The sequence below is a fragment of the Talpa occidentalis genome, unplaced genomic scaffold (genome assembly GCF_014898055.3).
Source record: "Talpa occidentalis isolate TD23 unplaced genomic scaffold, MPIMG_talOcc4v2.1 talOcc4.3, whole genome shotgun sequence".
Taxonomy (NCBI): Eukaryota; Metazoa; Chordata; class Mammalia; order Eulipotyphla; family Talpidae; genus Talpa; species Talpa occidentalis.
Genome location: NW_023603184.1, coordinates 115259196 through 115277328, shown reverse-complemented (window position 1 = coordinate 115277328; position 18133 = coordinate 115259196). Strand labels below are relative to the sequence as shown.

General features: G+C 37.4%; 1 protein-coding gene across 7 annotated transcripts in view; it reads right to left on the bottom strand.

The window, feature by feature from the left end:
* The window catches only part of ANKAR (ankyrin and armadillo repeat containing), a 53617-nt gene that overhangs the window by 34975 nt on the left and 509 nt on the right, over positions 1 to 18133 (bottom strand). For 4 of the 7 annotated variants that reach the window (XM_054699926.1, XM_054699930.1, XM_054699924.1 and 1 more), the window contains exons 2-8: positions 14120 to 14755; positions 11221 to 11658; positions 10531 to 10694; positions 9802 to 9905; positions 5920 to 6100; positions 3796 to 4015; positions 2851 to 2886 (exon numbers count right to left, since the gene is read on the bottom strand). In XM_054699926.1, coding sequence (XP_054555901.1) covers positions 2851 to 2886; positions 3796 to 4015; positions 5920 to 6100; positions 9802 to 9905; positions 10531 to 10694; positions 11221 to 11658; positions 14120 to 14720 — 1744 coding nt within the window. In that variant the 5' untranslated portion in view covers positions 14721 to 14755. Of the gene's footprint in view, positions 1 to 2850; positions 2887 to 3795; positions 4016 to 5919; positions 6101 to 9801; positions 9906 to 10530; positions 10695 to 11220; positions 11659 to 14119; positions 14756 to 15153; positions 15189 to 18133 lie in introns of those variants that run through there. The other 3 variants (XM_054699925.1, XM_054699928.1, XM_054699929.1) reach the window with 3 other exon arrangements.

Below are 18133 nucleotides of genomic sequence, written 5' to 3'. Positions count from 1 at the left end.
GCTTAAAAGTCACCACTCCATCCCAACAAGTTAAATCTTAAGAAACTGGAAAAATCAACAACTCTTTTAAAATCCATTAGAGAAATTAGTTTGAAGGGTGTAGAGGCAGGAATGGACACAGTGCAGGTTTTCTATGACCCAGCAGACCCGGTAAAGGAGGAGTCCTGGAGCCCTCACTGGCTTTTTGCAGGCTTTTATTGGGATTTACCCAGTACACAGCAGGCAAGGGTGCTGGGGGGCCCGGAGGCTGGCAGTCCTCCCAGCCCCCAGCAAGTCTTCACCCTATCTGTGCTGTCCAGTGTTCTCTGCTCCTCTCTGCTACTTCTTTCTTGGCTTCTCTTTCGGCTTCTACTGGCGTCCCCGTGACACCGCCCTTAAAAAGCACAGTCTCAGACCAGGTGAATCCCATCTACCTATGCCCACACCCTATTCCAGGTGTCCGCCATCAGGCATGCATTCAGGACCACAAGGATCCATCATCTATCCTGATGGCGGGAGGGCAGAAAAGCCTGACATTTTTCCTTAACCTACGAAGGGCAAGACCCCCACCGCCAAAATTGGGGAGACAGGCAGATACAAAGATTCACAACTCCTGGAGCAGAAACCCTAGAGCAGTTATCTCCACTGGAGATAGCACTACCACTAGTTGTAGAGGAGGAGAAGCTGAACTGTAATTGACAAATTGCTAGAGGCTCAGTGTGGACAAGTGTAAGAATAACTTCAAGGGGAACCAGTGAACGGGGGTACCCATGCTTTAATCAATTTTACTTCTTGCAGCTCAACCAGATCCTCACAGTAAATATGGGAGAAAAATCTCCAGGTGCTTTCAGCAGTAGCAGGGCAGAAGGACACATTTTAAAATACATCACAGCATTCTTAACAGGGTCTCCCTCAGGAGAAACTAATTTACCCAGAGTCTGAACTGCTGGGGTATTATCAGAGCCCATCCCACCTGGGGGCTGGGAAGTACCCAACTTCAGCTTCCTCTAAGGGACGCAGAGAGACTAAGAAGCAAGCCCAGGAACAGACTCCCCTAATTCATAGGTCTAAAGAACACATTATTTCATTTCAACCAATGAAAGGCAATCAGTTGTTCTCAGCAGGAAAAATGTATCAAAATGACCAGAAGAATCCTTTTGAACCGCACCAGCCTCCTTACTGACCCTCTATCCTCTCAACACCTTCCTTCTAAAAATCTATCAGCACAATCTAGGAGCAGGAGTATTATTTTTATATCCCTTTCTTACTACTTTAAGGTGTACTTAAAAGAGATGCATAATCCTGACTCCCACTCAGCCTCTGGATCAGAATCTGCATCAGCTTTCTGGGTGGTTCCTTTGTTCTTGCAAGTTTATTCCAGAGTAGAAGGATAAAGCGCTTCCCCCACACATCGGTAATGATACTAATGGTTGTCACAACTGGAGTTAGGGTTGGTGCTGGCATTTGATGGGTAGGGTCCAAGCACACCACATTCTGCAATACATTCCACAACACAGAATTATCCAACCCACAATGCCAATGCTAAGGATAAGAAACACTATCGTGAGATATGTTAGAATCAGGTGAGTTCTGGAGGGCTTTTACGTAATTATTTTTATGTAATCAATTTTATGTAATCTGAAGAAACTATTCTCTGACTGAGAAGTCTGGTCTAAGGAATAGGTGGGAACCTGAAAAGAAATAGATTGGGATCTGAAAGCCATATTTACCACCCCTTTCCTGAATTTATATAGTATATCAATAGTGATTACTTATGCCAGTGATTATGAAATGCTGCTCTACATTCATCTATTCATGACTCATTCTGCAACTATTTCTGATCATCTACTAATGTCAGCTGTCTTCTGGGATTTAGAATATTGTGACAAAATAATACAAATCCTTGCCCTTTATGGAGCTTCTATTAAGTGAAGGATACGCAATAAGCAAATAAATAATATTATAAGTGTATCCAGAAGTGATATTTAAAGAAAGAAAAAGAGCAGTAATAGAAGAGGACTCTTGTTAAGCTGAAACACTCCTATAGACTAGGAGGATCAGATAAGCTTCCTTACTCTACAGGCCCATTTCCTTGTTTTAACACCCTGCTCTCTGCCCCTTCTGTGCCTTTGCAGATTTAGCTAGCTCTGTCCTCTGGCTTCTAGTCAATATCTGCCCTTGGGAGACCTGGCAGGAAAATGGAAGAATAATGAGGTCAGGATACTTATCCTCATGGTGACCGCTACTCCACCAATAGAAGCTATCTGAGTAATTACTGCCCTCCCATAATCTAGCCCTTTCTAAGTATTATCTTTAAAAACAAATCCTTTTTGAATAATCACATACAGCCTTCAGGTAAAGCCGCCAACACAGGTTTAAGAAAAGTAGAGCCTTTTACACTTTGTTTTCTCTGTATCCTAGAGTTAGTTTAAGTCTCTTGCCTCATTAAAGAATGACTCATTCCTCAGACATCATGGACTATTTCTATCACTATCAGCCACATATCTAAATTATATTAACTACTTTGTTTTAAAAGGCATAGAAAACATTTTTGAGTATGATTTTACAAAAAAAAAAGGAAATAAAACCCAGAGGTGACATCAAATTGCACAGTAAAATCAAGAGAAAACCCTTAAACTTAAAAGGAATATGAGTGATCATGAATAGAAAAATGCATATTCTTCAATATGTATATAAAAAACCATGATCCACATTCTGTGACAACAGATGAAGACTGTATAACATAAGAAAAAGTTTTAATATGTGTTACAGTCTTTTCCTTTTTTAATTGATGTACATTTGATTTACAACAGTGCATATGGTTTCAAGGTATATAGCCTTTTAAAAAATACCATTTTACTTTCATCTTACCATTTCTTTCTTTTTTCATGTCCATTTTGGATGACTCTGTTTTAAAAGGGAATACACACAGAAGTATGATTACTAATATATAGTCATTTCCTAAATTAGTCAAATAAAATCATATGAATTAGAATAAAATGGCTATGTTTACATACAGATGGCAGAATTACATCAAACAGGATCAACTATAACTTTCTTTCAAGCCATATAGACAAGAGGCATGCAGCTGACAAGGTGTCAGAGCAGAGCTAGAAATGTTGCCTGTGAAGTAGCTGGTCAAAACTTACAGCTGGTGTTTAATAACACATAGATATTGCCAGTAGAGATAAACATTTTCCACACTTCAGAATCTACCAAATCCTTAATAGCAGGAATTCCAACCAGTCACAGGATGAATGAGACTTCGATTACCCAAGACTTTTACACCCCAAAAAATCTTAGAACACATCTTTAACAGGCTAAACATTGCATTTAAATTTGTGAGTGCTGAATTTGCGCTCTGTTTTAATTAGTTTCATTCTATGTTGAATATTTTAATCCAGTAATTGACATATGTTAATATCAAAGCATTTTAAGCATGCTGTTAGGCACAGAATTTATTAGTACTCGATAGGATTACAGCAGAGCAATTTGCATTGGTATGTGCAAACTTAATGGTTTATTTAGATAGCTGAAATAGTTAAGATACAAAGTCATCATTTCTTATTGCCAATGTTGCATCAGCCATTCTTGACACTTTACTTCTCTTTTTTGTTGTAAAGATTCTTCCCACAATAAGTGATACTTAGAGAAATAAAGGAGTTCCTCTGTGATAAAAGAAACACAAAAAAACCTCAACTTTATTCTTGGTACCAATACTAAATTGACATTTTGGTCTGAAATCTACATGCATTCTTAATGCTGAAAAGGAGAAAGTAAAAGAAAAACATTTTAGATTTTGAAACTTCATGGTACCTTGGCTAAACATAACAAAGCGTCTCTGGTTTATGTTGAAGTTGGAATTGCACAGTTGACCTATGATAGGAACTCTGTTGTGTAGAGCAGCATGATGGAAAATAGTATAACCTGCCTCATCTGAAACATTGATTGTTGAGCTTGAGGTTTTACGGCTAAATGTATAGAAAACAGCAGATAACCCTCTTTCAACAGCAGACTTCATGCCAAATGGGACACTCTAAAATTAAGAAGAGCAGAATTAACTTTTTCAAAATATAGTAGTCCTCCCTATTCACAGGGGATTGAAACTGCAGATGGTACTAAACCCTATATATGCTAAATTTTTTCCAACATATAACTACCTGTGATAAAATTTAATTTACAACTGAGGCACAGCAATAGATTAACAACAATAACTCACAGTAAAATCAAATAATTATGATATACTGTAAAATAAGTTTTGTAAATGTGGTATCTCTCAGAATATCCTATTGAAGGTAATATTTTTAGACTGAGGTTGACCCCAGGTAACCCCAGAAAGCAAAACTACAGATAAGGGAGGATTACTGTACACCTAACATTTGACTTATGGGGAAAAAGGACAATGAAATATATTAATACAATCACATGGCTCATGCTCAATTACAATAGAATTTTCATAAGATCATGTGAGAAAGTGTCCAGTTGGGCAGTGATTAAGTTGTTAGAGCTATATAAAAAAAAAAACTTAATTTTTGTATGTGTCATTAAAATTTTTTTATTTATAAAAATGAGATCACATTGTATTTTTTTAGAAAGCAGCTATTTTTTTTTTCTGGGAACAATATATTACAACCATCTTGCTATGTTATTTACTAAATTTCCACAATTGATTTTTATATTTATTTAAATTGGTGCATATCGTAAGGTATAAAAGAATATACAACAAAAATGTGTCTCTCACCCTGCCCTCCCATTACCTTATAATTTTTAAAATTCTATTATTTTTGGTTGAGGTAACGTTGGTTTACAACACTGTATATGATTTAGGGGTATGTGTTCACATCTCTTCAGATATCTGTTACCCCATCAGGCTCCCCACCAAAGCACCCACAATCCTTTCTGTAGTCCATTGGATCCCTCCACAATTTGCTACCCACACCCCACCATTCCCATCTGGTAGCCTCGATTCTATCGTCAGATCTCCAGGGCTGTTTTTGGTTTAATTTTGTCTATTCCTTTATTTTGTTTCTCTATATTCCACATGAGTGAAATAAACCAGTACTTATCTTTCTCCTAACTTTTTTTGTTAAACATAATCCCTTCCAGTTCCATCTTTGTTGTCACAAATGCAAAGAGTTATTTAAATAGCTGAGTAACATTCCATTTTATGTATATACCATGTCTTTTATTAAAGGCAAGTAGAGATTGTTGGGCTTATTTAGAAGTCTGGAAACTTGAACTATATAGTGAAAGATACAGCTTGTTTTCTTTACTCTAGGTCTCAAAATGGAGAGGTAAAAATGTCACATTCTTTTAGACGTCTGACCAATTAATATTTTAAAACTAAGCCAATGGGTTAGTAAGGTTTAAAATTAATAAAAGTGAAACAAATAAAAGGTAAGTAAATGCCAGTGTATCTTTTGAAATGGCTGAACTCAACACTTTATTTGTAAGTTCCAGAAGTTGTAAGTCAGGGCCTGTTAGAGCAGATACAGTGACTTAATTCAGGGTGTTAGGTTTATTCCTTAGGTTTGGTTGCCAGGAGGGAAGCCAGGCTCTGCCATTTACTTGCTGAGTGACTTGGGAAAGATCCTTAACACTTCAACCACTCAAATTTCCATTTGTAGAACAGGAATGATAACAATAGTACTAGGACCTTGAGAGTCTTTTTTGAAAGAATTGATAGTGCCTGTCATACGAAATAAGCAGTCAATAAATGTTAGCCATTATTCAAATTAATCACATCTAATTCACTAACAAGATCTTTCTTGCCCTAGTAGACATTTATAGTCCAGAATTAACTCTTCAGCTACTAAAATGTGAAGTATTTATTTAATATTAAAGACTTTAAGACTATTATTTATCCTTAAGATAAACATTACTTTGAGTTGTAGACTTATTTATATCATATATGAAATTATGCAGTAATCACCAAAATACCTTGCACTTTATAGCTTTTTTGAAACCAAATTTTTTCTTAAATTGCTCATGTAATTGAGCATCTGTCAGTGGAAGTCTTTTCAGCCTCATAGTGTTGACTATTTCATTTATGACGCCCCACCACTGTGTTTTATATAGTTGCTGATAGAAAGTTTCAAGTTCAAAACAGATCACATAGTAGCTATAAAAAAAAAAGGTAAGATTTTTGATTTTGAAGTGGTTTGCTACTTTTTCCCCCTATGCTAGCAATATTTTATTTGTCTACAATAATTCAATACCAAATTATAGTTTAATTGTACTTGATTATAATTTTTTAAAGATTTATTTTATTTATTTATGCATACAAAAGCTGGGGTGCAGGCCACAGGTGCACGCTGGGTGGGTGTATGAGAGGATTCATCAGAGACAGAGAGGGGAGCAGAACAGGTGGATCTACTGAAATACACTGCTAAGGGGAGCAGCGGGCGAGACAGGAGATGTCTGCTGTGCCATGTGGGTTAGCTCCCTGGCCGGGGATCGAACTTGTGCTGCAGTGGCCGCAGAGAGCTTCACAGTGCTAAGACTTAACCCATTGTGCATGAACAGGTTTCTGTAAATATTTTAATAATAGAGCCACAAACTGCTGTTACTCAAGACTTTCCCTAACAAATATCTTCTCCATATTAATCCTTCTAATTGATTCTGTCCTCCCTATGCTGGTGACCACGGCACTGCCATAATTAACTGGGAGCCCTAACTCTGGCTGAAGGAGTTCAAGGTTTACCTTCAAACGATCTACTTACCCTCCTCTTACAAATTTATGTATTAGCTCTTTTAATCTAGTTATGTCTTCATTTGCCTTCTCAAGAGTTTATCCTAGCCTAGAATAATGCTTTGGGTTATGGCTTCTTGACTTCCACCGACTATAGCAATAGACTAGAGAAATATCCACCCTTCTAGGTCCTTACCAAGAGAGGGCTTACAACAGCCTTGGGCCCCTATCACTCTGGAATGGAAAGTGACAAAATTTTGATTAACTCTGGTGGCCTTCCTCACTCTGCCCCTTCAGTACCTTTCCCCATTCCCAGGTTTCAGTAGTGAACACCTCAGCTACTGACTCTACCTCTGCCTGTGGTCAGCCTCTTAATGGTACCTGCATTTCTAATCTAAATACAGCTTTTTGCTGCTGTAAATACAGTATTCTTGTCAGCCACTCCCATGGCTCTTCAATATATTGCTCAGGGGTGCTGAGAGATTTGTTCCACTGTACTAATTTTTCAGGGAAATGAGTCAGTGACCCTGAGCTACACCACATTTCCCTGACACACCACTGTCACATCAAGCTGATTTCTGAACTGCCTCCCAACATCCACAACAGTATCATGATGTTGGTGTGCTTTCCCCCAAGTGGGATATGTTAGTACCAGTATTGATTCATTTATTTGACCAGTCATTTTCACCTTAATAATTCATGATTTCTTATACTTTCATCAACTGTCAAGTCCTGGGTACATGACTTTGTTCCCTATTTTTGGTTCTGCTCAATGGTGGGAGAACCCAACCTGAATGAATTTAGAATGTATATGTTTCTCTGCATGGCTGGCAGGTTAGTAGAACTGGTCCTATTTTTATAAGGGATTTGAGTCTCCTAAGAAATAAGCCATTCTGAGGAAAGAGAACATTAAGATATATGAGGTGGTCCAATAACAGTGCCCTTAAAATCAAATTATTTGGTCCAGCACCAGCACAGAATAACCCCCACTTTATATAAAAGAACAACTGTAAGCAAAATGGCTGAGAGAGTTGTTTTGGGACCAAATTATTAGTAGTTCAAAGCAGCACTTTTTTTTTTCCAAAAAATGTTTTTAAAAGATTTTATTTTATTTATACAAGAGCTGGGGTACAGGCCAGAGGTGCGGGAGGGTGAGAGGATTCACCAGAGAAAGAGTGGGGAGCAGAATAGACAGATGGACTGAAAGCACTGCTGAGGGGAGCAGCGGGTGAGACAGGAGGGGTCTGCTGAGCCATATGGATCTCTCCCTGGCTGGTAGGGAATTGAAGCCATTCTGCAGAGGCTGCGGACAGCTTCATAGTGCTGTGCTCAATCTGCTGCGCCACCGGGGAGGCCCAAAAGCAGCACTTTTTTTGAAGAGAATTAAATTGGGAAAGGAATTCTCCTTACTATGTTAGATTGGCTTCAGTGTGCCTCACAGTGGATACATGCTACTAAGCAGGCATCAGAAGGACCAAAGTTAGAGGTGCCACTGCTCCACAACCAGGAGCAGCAGTGCCAGAGACAATAAAGGTATTAGCGTTGAATGGTCTTCATGGGGCATGTTGTACTCTAGGGACCTGGAGAACTCAGACTGGAACAGGAAACTTAGACTGGAAAGAAGGAGCTGAAGTTATCTCATAGAAGCTGCGAGTGCCAATCCACAAGCACATGAAATTCCTAGCAATAATTGTGTATGATTGGAGTTTTATAAGGAATTGAAGATTCTTCCATGATTTCAGAAACAGGCTATGTTATTTTGAAAGACTGCTAATTCAGATCCATCTACATACCTCCCATTCTCCAGTACTGATGACCAAAACTTTTGCACTAGTCAGAACCAGAGAAAGAATTCTATTATGACACCCTATTGTGACAATTATGACTGGATATGCACAGCGTAATGGAAGATGATTTGCCATTCATACTCTTTCACCCACAACCACTTCTCACTAGTACAACTTTTATCCCAGTTGCTTCCCTGCATTCTCAGGATAGTGTCCCAGAAACCAACCAGTATCTGGGAGAATGAAGCTTGTGCAAAGGTGCTTGCTGGGCACAATTTAGCTTGGCAAGACTGTAGGAGGAGTATGTCAACAACTCTGAGCAAGAGATTCCTCCTCCAGGGAGATCTATACCAGCTGTGCATTCTAGAGGCATGGGATATGCTACTTAGTTACCTTCAGAATCCAGAGGTCATTAGCCATATGGTCTTTGACTTCAACTCTGGAATCGTGTTCTAGAACCTTACTTCCAGGCAATACTCAATGGAAAGATCCACCTTTCATTCTTTATCCTGATTTTCTTTCTTCGCTATTTCTTTTATTCTCCTCACTGTCATGTATCTTACAAGAAATCTATAATCTTCGTCTTCTTCACATTTCATGAAGTTTCCCCCACTTTACTGTTCAACTCACTATACACTCATTTCTATAACCACACCTACAATTCTCTTCCCAAGCCAATGACAAATTTAGAGGGCTCTCTTCAATCTTACATTGACTCAGTCATTTCTCTGCTGCATTTGATGCTTTTAACTATATCCATAGTCTTAAAATTCTCCCCCATTTAGCTTCCATGTTGTAATACTTGTATTGCAAGTATATTAGTTTTTGTTGTCTCTTCTGCTTCTTACTACACCCTTTAAAAGTTGCTATTTTTCAGCATTTTAGACATATTTCTGTTCTCTCCACTACATCCATGCCATCAAGGAAAACAAAACTTCTCTATGCTTTTAAGCCAGTCTCTACCACTGAGCAAATCTTTCCTGTGTGCTGTTTCCCATATTGCCAAATTTCAGTGTTCAAGATATGAAAATCCAAGAACACAATATGTAAAATACCAAGAGAAATCCACTGCTTTCCTGTGGACCCATAGGATTAGATGTCCACCTTTAGCCCTATTTTAACCAATTGTGTTAATTATGAGAACCAATTGACAGTCTTTAAGGGTTATTGTACATAATGTATCAAAGTGCATGATGTAATAAACCTAATATTTGATATTCTTGGAGGTTATTATTGTTCTAGACTATTTGCCCTTAGGTTTTAAGTTAGCCTTTGCATGTTAATATTTTTCTTGTTTTTTTGCTGACAAGTTTTAGCTACTGGGAATAATTCAAAGTTCCTTACCTTTTTCCATTTAATTCCATGACTGGTATTGAGTAATATTCTTTGTATCCTGAGTCTTCTACAAATGCATTTGCAGCACAATCCCGTATATTTTCTAAATTGTTCTAAAATATGAGTTATGTTACCAAAAAAAAAAAACCTTTAAATGAATCTAAAACATTATCACTTCAGACAAAATCTTATGCATGTAAATGATACATTTTAAATATAATAATCTCACAAGGCCCTGATAAAAATTGCATGTATTTGGGCACAAGGGGAAAAATACAAAAAGATATATAAAGAAAATAGAAGGAACAATGGCAGTTTAAAGGTATAGTGTTTATGCTAACTTTCAGAAGGATTACTGTTCTCAAACTCTGGAGAACCTCTGTTCTAGTACTAACCTTTGAGGAAAAAAAGAAGAATCTATAGTGAATGTTCAGGAATTTCTACTACACTACTTGATTAACTATTCTAGGGGCAAATATGGTATATTAGAAGTCTGTAAGTTGTGCAGTTATCCTAATGTATCATTCTATATCTGACATTTAACACACAATCTTAGCCACAGTACCACTTAATTCAATGTTACATAATGTATGAAAAATTAGTAAGTTGCAAAGATAATCATTTGGGGAGCTGCTTAGTACCTGTACCAACACAGACTTTTTTTTTTTTTTTGCTTGAAGAATAGGATAAAAGTGTTGTGAAATCATTAACCATTTCAGGAATAATATTAGTTTAAACCTTAAAATCTTCCAAAGCACTTTCAATTGAAGGAGTGCTGATATCAAATTCAATTCCTCCGTGAACATGAAAATACTGATCCTTTTTGTAGTGAAAATTCTGGCATTTAAAATCTTGTCCATAAATAAATGGAGGCAATTCTCTCTCAGTCTTGACCTTGTCATCTCCAAAGATGAAAATAAATTTTTATTTAAAAAATGAATACAGCATATGGCCCTATTTCAGCTCTCTATTCTCTTATTTGTTCTATTTATTATAATACCAATAGATTACTAATGCTTTTTTAATTTTCATCTTTTTTTCAGTAATATTATATTATTCATGATCTTTTTGTGTTCCACATTAATTTCAGAATCAACTTATAATCTTTCATAAAAAACACAATAGGGATTTTGAGTAGAAGTGCACTGAATGCATATTTGGATGAGATGTGATATATTCATATTCCATCAGAGACATGGCATGTTTCCCTGTTTTTTGCAGAACTTTTTTTTACATCTTTCCATAGCCCTTATAATGATATAAATATATAACAAATATGTATCAAGTATTTTTAATTACTTTGAAGCCATTAAATTTTGCTTTTTTTCTAATAGGTTTACTAGTTTACATACTAAAAACAAAACTGAATTTAAGTATAAATTTAATATACATCTATATTTTATATTTGATTTTTGGTGGTACTCTTACCTGAAAAAGGCTGAAGCAGACTATTTAAATATGGAACTTTCATCTTCCTTTTTAAACTCAGCAGAAATGGAGTCAGAAAACATATTAACTTTAGGTATCCTAGCCCTCTTCTAATTTCTTTTTTCTTTTCAAAGTGTTTTTGAATAATCTTTTTTTGAAGATATAATCTTTGCTGTAGTCTCTGGTAGGTACAAATATCAAGATAATCCTGATTAAATTTTACAGCATCAGTAAGCCAATAGGCTGCTTCAAAGATAAAAACATTTTCATATTGTTGAATTTGTGTAGTACTGAACGTCAACTTTAGCACAATATTTTCAATATATTTCATAAATATAGCTTTTTCTTCAGGGCTATTGGGATTATATGTTGGATCTTCATTCAAATCTTCATCATAGATTCCATCAAAGTCTGGGTCCTTTGTAATATCAATCAAACCTTTACAGTAAAAGAGAAAAATTTTAGATAGTGAAAATTTCATACTTGCTTTCTGGACAAATATAGCAAATTTACTCAAGGGGCTTCATCTTGAAATCCCACAACCATGACAGTAAATGAATAATGAGATGCCAGTAAAATTGTTAAAGATGAAAAGCAGATAGATGAGTTATAACTAAGCAGAATAAATAAAGACAGCAAATTGTAGAATTAAAAAAAGATTGCCATTCTCATTAGAGGGATATAATACATAGAAATATCATCACTCTAGTCTCATCTTTAATCAAGAAAAATATGGAGACTAGAAAAGAAAATATTATATTTTAAGCAGAAATCAGTTTTTTACTTGGCCTGAAGCATACTTTCTTTTTCAGGTCCATTATTACATTTTTTTTCTTTTTGCTGATAACAGAATTTAACCATATAATACCTTATGTACTAATTAATCATGAAGTAAAAATTAGAATTAAAGCTTGTTTTTATTCCATTATATATGACAAGTTTCCTGTTACACTTTCTTTCCTTTAACGATGAAATTAAGGACTTTTGTGTCAGATTCTTCATGACAGATACATTGACAATGTTATCCCTTAACATAGACTTAAGAAAACTGTTTAGAATGATAAAACATGATTTTATACAAAATGTGGGGTAAGTTTGTGACGTGTCTTAAAGTGTAGCTTGTACATCAATGTCTGTCCTTTTTTTTTCTTAAATCTTTGAATTCCTTCCCTCCCCTGGGATAGCCTTCAAAGCTCCATGATCCAGCAAAAAGTACAAATGACAAGCAGATGTCTCTGAGATCCTGCACTGGTTACACACTTTGAATATCACCCCCAGGTAGGAAGTGAAAGACAATCTTTGGATGCTCCCTCACTCCACCTACAACTGATTAGAATGTTCCTGTGTCTGTTCCCCTCAGTCACCACTGTGAGGGCGCCATCATATATAACAGATAGTTGGGTACAATAGACCAGATGATGGACCATGAAGTTGCTCGATACAGCTGACTTTGTCATCAACTAAGCAGGCACCCTCTGTTCTTAGTTATGCAGAGGACAGATGCTCCCTCCTACCTTGGCCATGTATCTCCTTATCACTAGATGATCCAAAGGCTCTTGTCACTTTTAACCTCTGAACAACTCCTAATTGTGTACCTCTAACCCTGATTACTCTCCAGAATTTGACTCCATAGTAAAAGTTCCACCCAGATATCTGAATCTAAAAAGGCCTCATATTTCCTTGCCACTCAAATCTGTTAGCTTTGACTTTTGCCTTGCTTGACACATGCCTAAATGGAAAGATTCATCAGTACCATCTCTTCTCCAATGAGTCCTAAATAATCTTTCTAAAAAGAAAAGCAAATTTAATTTTTGTCAAGGCTCTAATATTGTTGGAAACCACTCTCCATTCCCTGATCCTTAACCTCTATGGGGCTCAGATCTTCACAAAACTTCTGGCATCATCTAAATCAGGAAGGGTAAATTATATAACTTAGTTTTCCAGATTTTTTGGCCTACTCAAGTATATAAAGACATGATCTGACTTGTGCAATTTGACCTGCCATCCTCCAGTGATGAGCAAATGGATTACTGGGCAACTTTGAGATGGAAGGATCATTGACAACGGAAATGCTGCTCTTGGAGTCTGCTTTTAGAAACAATTACCATTGTTCCTTTGCCAAGGGCCATGCATAATGAGGAGTGAAATGGGAGATATGTATCCTAGACACTGTTACAAATGTTTTCATTGATTATATCTAATCACAGTTAGATTCAGTTTGTGGTCACATGCTTAAAAATAAATCTCAATTCTGATAAAAATGTGTTGGAATTTCACTTGACTGTAGGAGAGAATGTGGTAATAGATTTTATATAGATTTTATTGAGTCTGAAACTGAAAAAAGATAATAGTCCATCCAGGAATAAAATGTGACCCGAATTGTTCCTTTGTTGACTATTTTGAGAACTGATCTGTTGATCTGTGTATTGCCTATAAATGATGTCCATTATGATGTCCATTATGATATTCCAAAGTATGATACTTTTGATCTTTATTCAGTTTATTTTTATACATGATCTGCTGTGCAACCTCCAAGAGCAGTGAATGTAAAACACAAATGCTTAATCAAAAGAATTAATCTGACCATATGACCATGGACATGGTACCATAGGGTTGGAGGGCCACTGGCTCCAAAATATAATAGCTTTAACTGGAACCTAATAAATTCTATCTTATTGTTCAGGTCTATGGTATGATTTGAGTGGAGAAATGCAAATTATAGCCAGTAATATTCAGTGAATTCTATTCCCTTGGCAATCTGGTAGATCCCTCTTAAAAGGTTACTGATGCCTTGGCATCCTGTAGATGCAGGGTTTGATACATTAAACTGAGCCGCAGAGAGATTACTTTTAAAATTAAAAAATGGGTTCTAATTTTAAAAAGTATTAAATCCCCTTACCTGCTGAACTAAACTCTGTAAAAATATCTTTATTTGTTTGAGGCTTTCCATCTGGATCAATGTCCATGATGGTACGCCACAATTCAGAGAATCTTGTTCGTTTTTCTTTAGGCATATAAATTCCATGCCATAGTGCTTTCAGCATGTAGTCAACACTGATCAGAATTTGGCCAATCCTGGTATCATAATAAGCTGGAGGTAACTGGCAAGAAGAGCTCTGATCATAATTAGCTTCCAAACTGATAGAAGGAATTTGATTTAAGCAATAAATTCCAACAGCCAACTCTCTTATGATCTGATGAACTTCTCTATAATCTAAGAGGGCAGTAGAGTCCACAGGTGTCAGCAGGATTGCACTGGAGAAGCCTACATTATTTATTTGACTCATAATTCCACATGGTATGTCTAATTGAGTGCGGACGTCTTCGTTGGAAGACAACCAGCTAACTTGTACAGTAGTTAGCAACTCTTGTACTTCACTTCGATCAAATTTTTCAAAAAAAGCAGAAGCATTTCTCTGTACTGATAAATTTTCCAGGTAGGTTTCTTCATCTTGAGTTTGGTCAGGTTTAGGCAATCCTTTTTTTGATAATCTTAACATTTCTAATTAAGTATAGTGTGTCCTTTTTGACGTTTCTGCAATGAATAAAAAAGGAAAAGACAAGCAATAACATTTGTGATGGAAATAAATTAGAGTTCCTGAGAAATAAATCTGTACCTTTCATCTTTTAAAATTAATTGTTTCATGGTCAATGACTACCTTTCTTCAGTTGTTAACTACAGCATAAGAAATATGAAATATTAATTAAAACAAAATTGTAAAATTTTAACATTATGGTCTCCTTTTCAAAAGAAGTCAAAAGGTACTTAGAAGTATGTTAAAAAAAAAAAGAAACGTAAGTTTATATATGAGAAACTATAGTTGCATCCCTATTGGAAAGGTATTATGTTTACAGTTAACTCTCCCCATCCTAGAGTTCTTCAGGGGCTTGGGGTAGGTAAACTTCAACCAACTATGGTTTGAAAATACTTACTATGTAGTTGGGCCTACTTTGGTTGCTGTAACTGAATGCGTACAGACTTTATTTTCTTGTCTTCTTTCCCTAAACAATGGTGTATAACAGCTATTTGTATAATGTTCACATTGCATTAGCTATTATAACTAATTTAGAGATGATTAAACGTATATAGGAAGATGTGAGAAGGTTGCAATTACTATGCCATTTTTATATAAGAGACTTGAGTATCTATGGATTCTGATATCTGTGTGGGCCTGGAACTAATCCCCCTAGGATATTCAGAGATGACTGTATTTTGTTTTAAAAGGTTTTATTTGAATTGTTTTAAAGATTGATTTATTCATGTGTAGAAGAATTGGGATCTAGGCCAGAGATACAAGGGTGAGAGGATTCACCAGAGACAAAGAGGGGAGCAGAACAGGTGGATCTACTGAAACACACTGCTGAGGGGAGCAGTGGGAGAGTCAGGGGAGGTCTGTGACACCATATGTGGGTTAGCTCCTTGGGCAGCCGGGGATCAAACTCAGGCCATAAAAGTGATAGCGCTGAGACTTAACCCTAGGCCACCAGGGCAGTCTTCAAAACTTTTAAAAGCAAGAAAATAAGGACCTACTTAAAAGAAAAGATAAGAAGTACCCTGCTTAGCTGTCTATTTCTTTGCAAAAAAAAACAAACCAAAACAAAACAAAGAAAACTGCTCCCTGAGAAATAATAACCATGTGAAAAATTAACATCACTGGTGCTATTTTAAAAAGGGCTTGGAGCAAGCCTTAGCAGACCAGACTAGGCCAAACCCTTGGACTGGGCCAAACCACCAGTATTCAGGAACCAGCAAGAATGAGAATATCCAGTTAAAAGGACTGATGAAAGTGAACTTTTACCACTTTTATCTTTGGACCCATCCAGCTGACTATTAACTCATCTCCCATTACCTCATCTATGTTTTTCTCTCTGAAAATCCCTCCAAGGGCCTCCCTAGTGGTGCAAGGGGTTAAGCACACCACTATGAAGCTATCTGCAGCCACTGCAGCAAGAGTTTGATCCCTGGCCAGGGAGCTACCCACATGGCGCAGCAGACCTCTCCTGTGTTTCCCACTGCTCCCCTCAGCAGTGTATTTCAGTCAGTCTGCCTGTTCTGTTCCCCACTCTGTCTCCGATGAATCCTCTCACCCCTGCACCTCTGGCCTGTACCCTAGTTCTTGTATGAGGAAGGAAGGAAGGAAGGAAGGAAGGAAGGAAGGAAGGAAGAAGGAAGGAAGGAAGGAAGGAGGAAGGAAGGGAGGGAGGGAGGGAGGAGGGAGGGAGGGAGGGAGGGAGGGAGGAAGGGAGGGAGGGAGGAAGGGAGGAAGGGAGGAAGGGAGGAAGGAAGGAAGGAAGGAAGGGGAAGGAAGGAAGGAAGGAAGGAAGGAAGGAAGGAAGGAAGGAAGGAAGGAAGGAAGGAAGGAGGAAGGAAGGAAGGAAGGAAGGAAGGAAGGAGGAAAAGGAAGGAAGGAAGAAGGAAGGAAGGAAGGAAGGAAGGAAGGAAGGAAGGAAGGAAGGAAGGAAGGAAGGAAGGAAGGAAGGAAGGAAGGGAGGGAGGAAAAGGAAGGAAGGAAGGAAGGAAGGAAGGAAGGAAGGAAGGAAGGAAGGAAGGAAGGAAGGAAGGAAGGAAGGAAGGAAGGAAGGAAGGAAGGAAATCCCTTCAAGTGCCCTCTTTCCACCTGAATTCCAACTTGAGAAAGGTTTTTGGTTTCTACCCGTGTGCCTCCAACTACAATTCTCTATTCCCATTTAAATGCACTGTGGCTTGCCTGCTAAACTGCTGTTCTGATCTCAGGTGAAACACCATTTACCACACATCTACTATTTGTCTAACTCTTCATACACAGTATTTCATTTAATTGGCTCCTCTGTTACACACTGACTCAACATTCATCCCGTATCAAAATTACCTGGGCTTGTTAAAACAGATTACTGGGTGCCACACCAGAGTTTCTGATTTGGTAGGTTGGAGTGGAGCTGGGGAATTTGCATTTCTGAAAAGCTGGAGGTGATGGTAATGCTGCCATCAGGGGACCACACTTAGAGAACCCAGCAAAGCATGACAGGCATTGGTATCACCACTTTAAGATGCAATAATGGAAACGAGGAAGGTTGCAGAACATACCTGATGTTTCCCACATTCGGAATCAGAACCAGCCCAGGTCTGCCCATATTCAAGTCCCAGTCCTATGCACACATAGGCACAGGAGAAGGAAGTCAAGGCAAGGGAAGAGACCTACTTTGCTTGCCTCACCCCAATTTTATTGATTTGCTAGTCATTTACACAATTATATAATTTTGAGATTACAACTTCACACCTTCATATGTGTGTTCAAAAAATCTACTTTAAAAATTTTTTTAAAATATTGAGGTAATGTTGGTTTACATCATTGTTTGTATTTTGGGAGTACAGGACACCCCCCACCCCCACCATGTTATTAACATAGTGCACCCACCACCAAAGCACCTGTGGTCCATCAAGAAACCCACTTTAACTCAGGTCACTGAGTTAATGGTTTGAACTTTATTTTAAAAATTTAGGTTAGTGGCAGTAGATGTTAGAGGCACAGGCCAGAGTGGTGGTAATGGAGAGAGAAGACTGCGGATGGATTTGAGAAATAAGGGTAGTCTATTGGTAATAGTTTGAATAGGGGTAGGGTGTTAAAGAAAAGGTGACCTCCACATTTCTGTCAGATGCAACAGGGGATTAGGACAAGCTTGAGTTCAATTGTGCACATACTGGCCTGGATGTAACTGAGAGAATCAAGCAGGATTAAACCTACTTTACCTCAATAAATAGAATTTTGGGTAAAAAAGAAATCTAAAGCCTTACCTCACATACACCTAAAATGGAAGAAAATTATATATATATATATATATATATATATATATATATATATATATATATATATATATGTTTTCTTGTCCTGGTTAGGAAAGCTGTGTCCACACTGGTCCTGGAGTATTCTGTGGG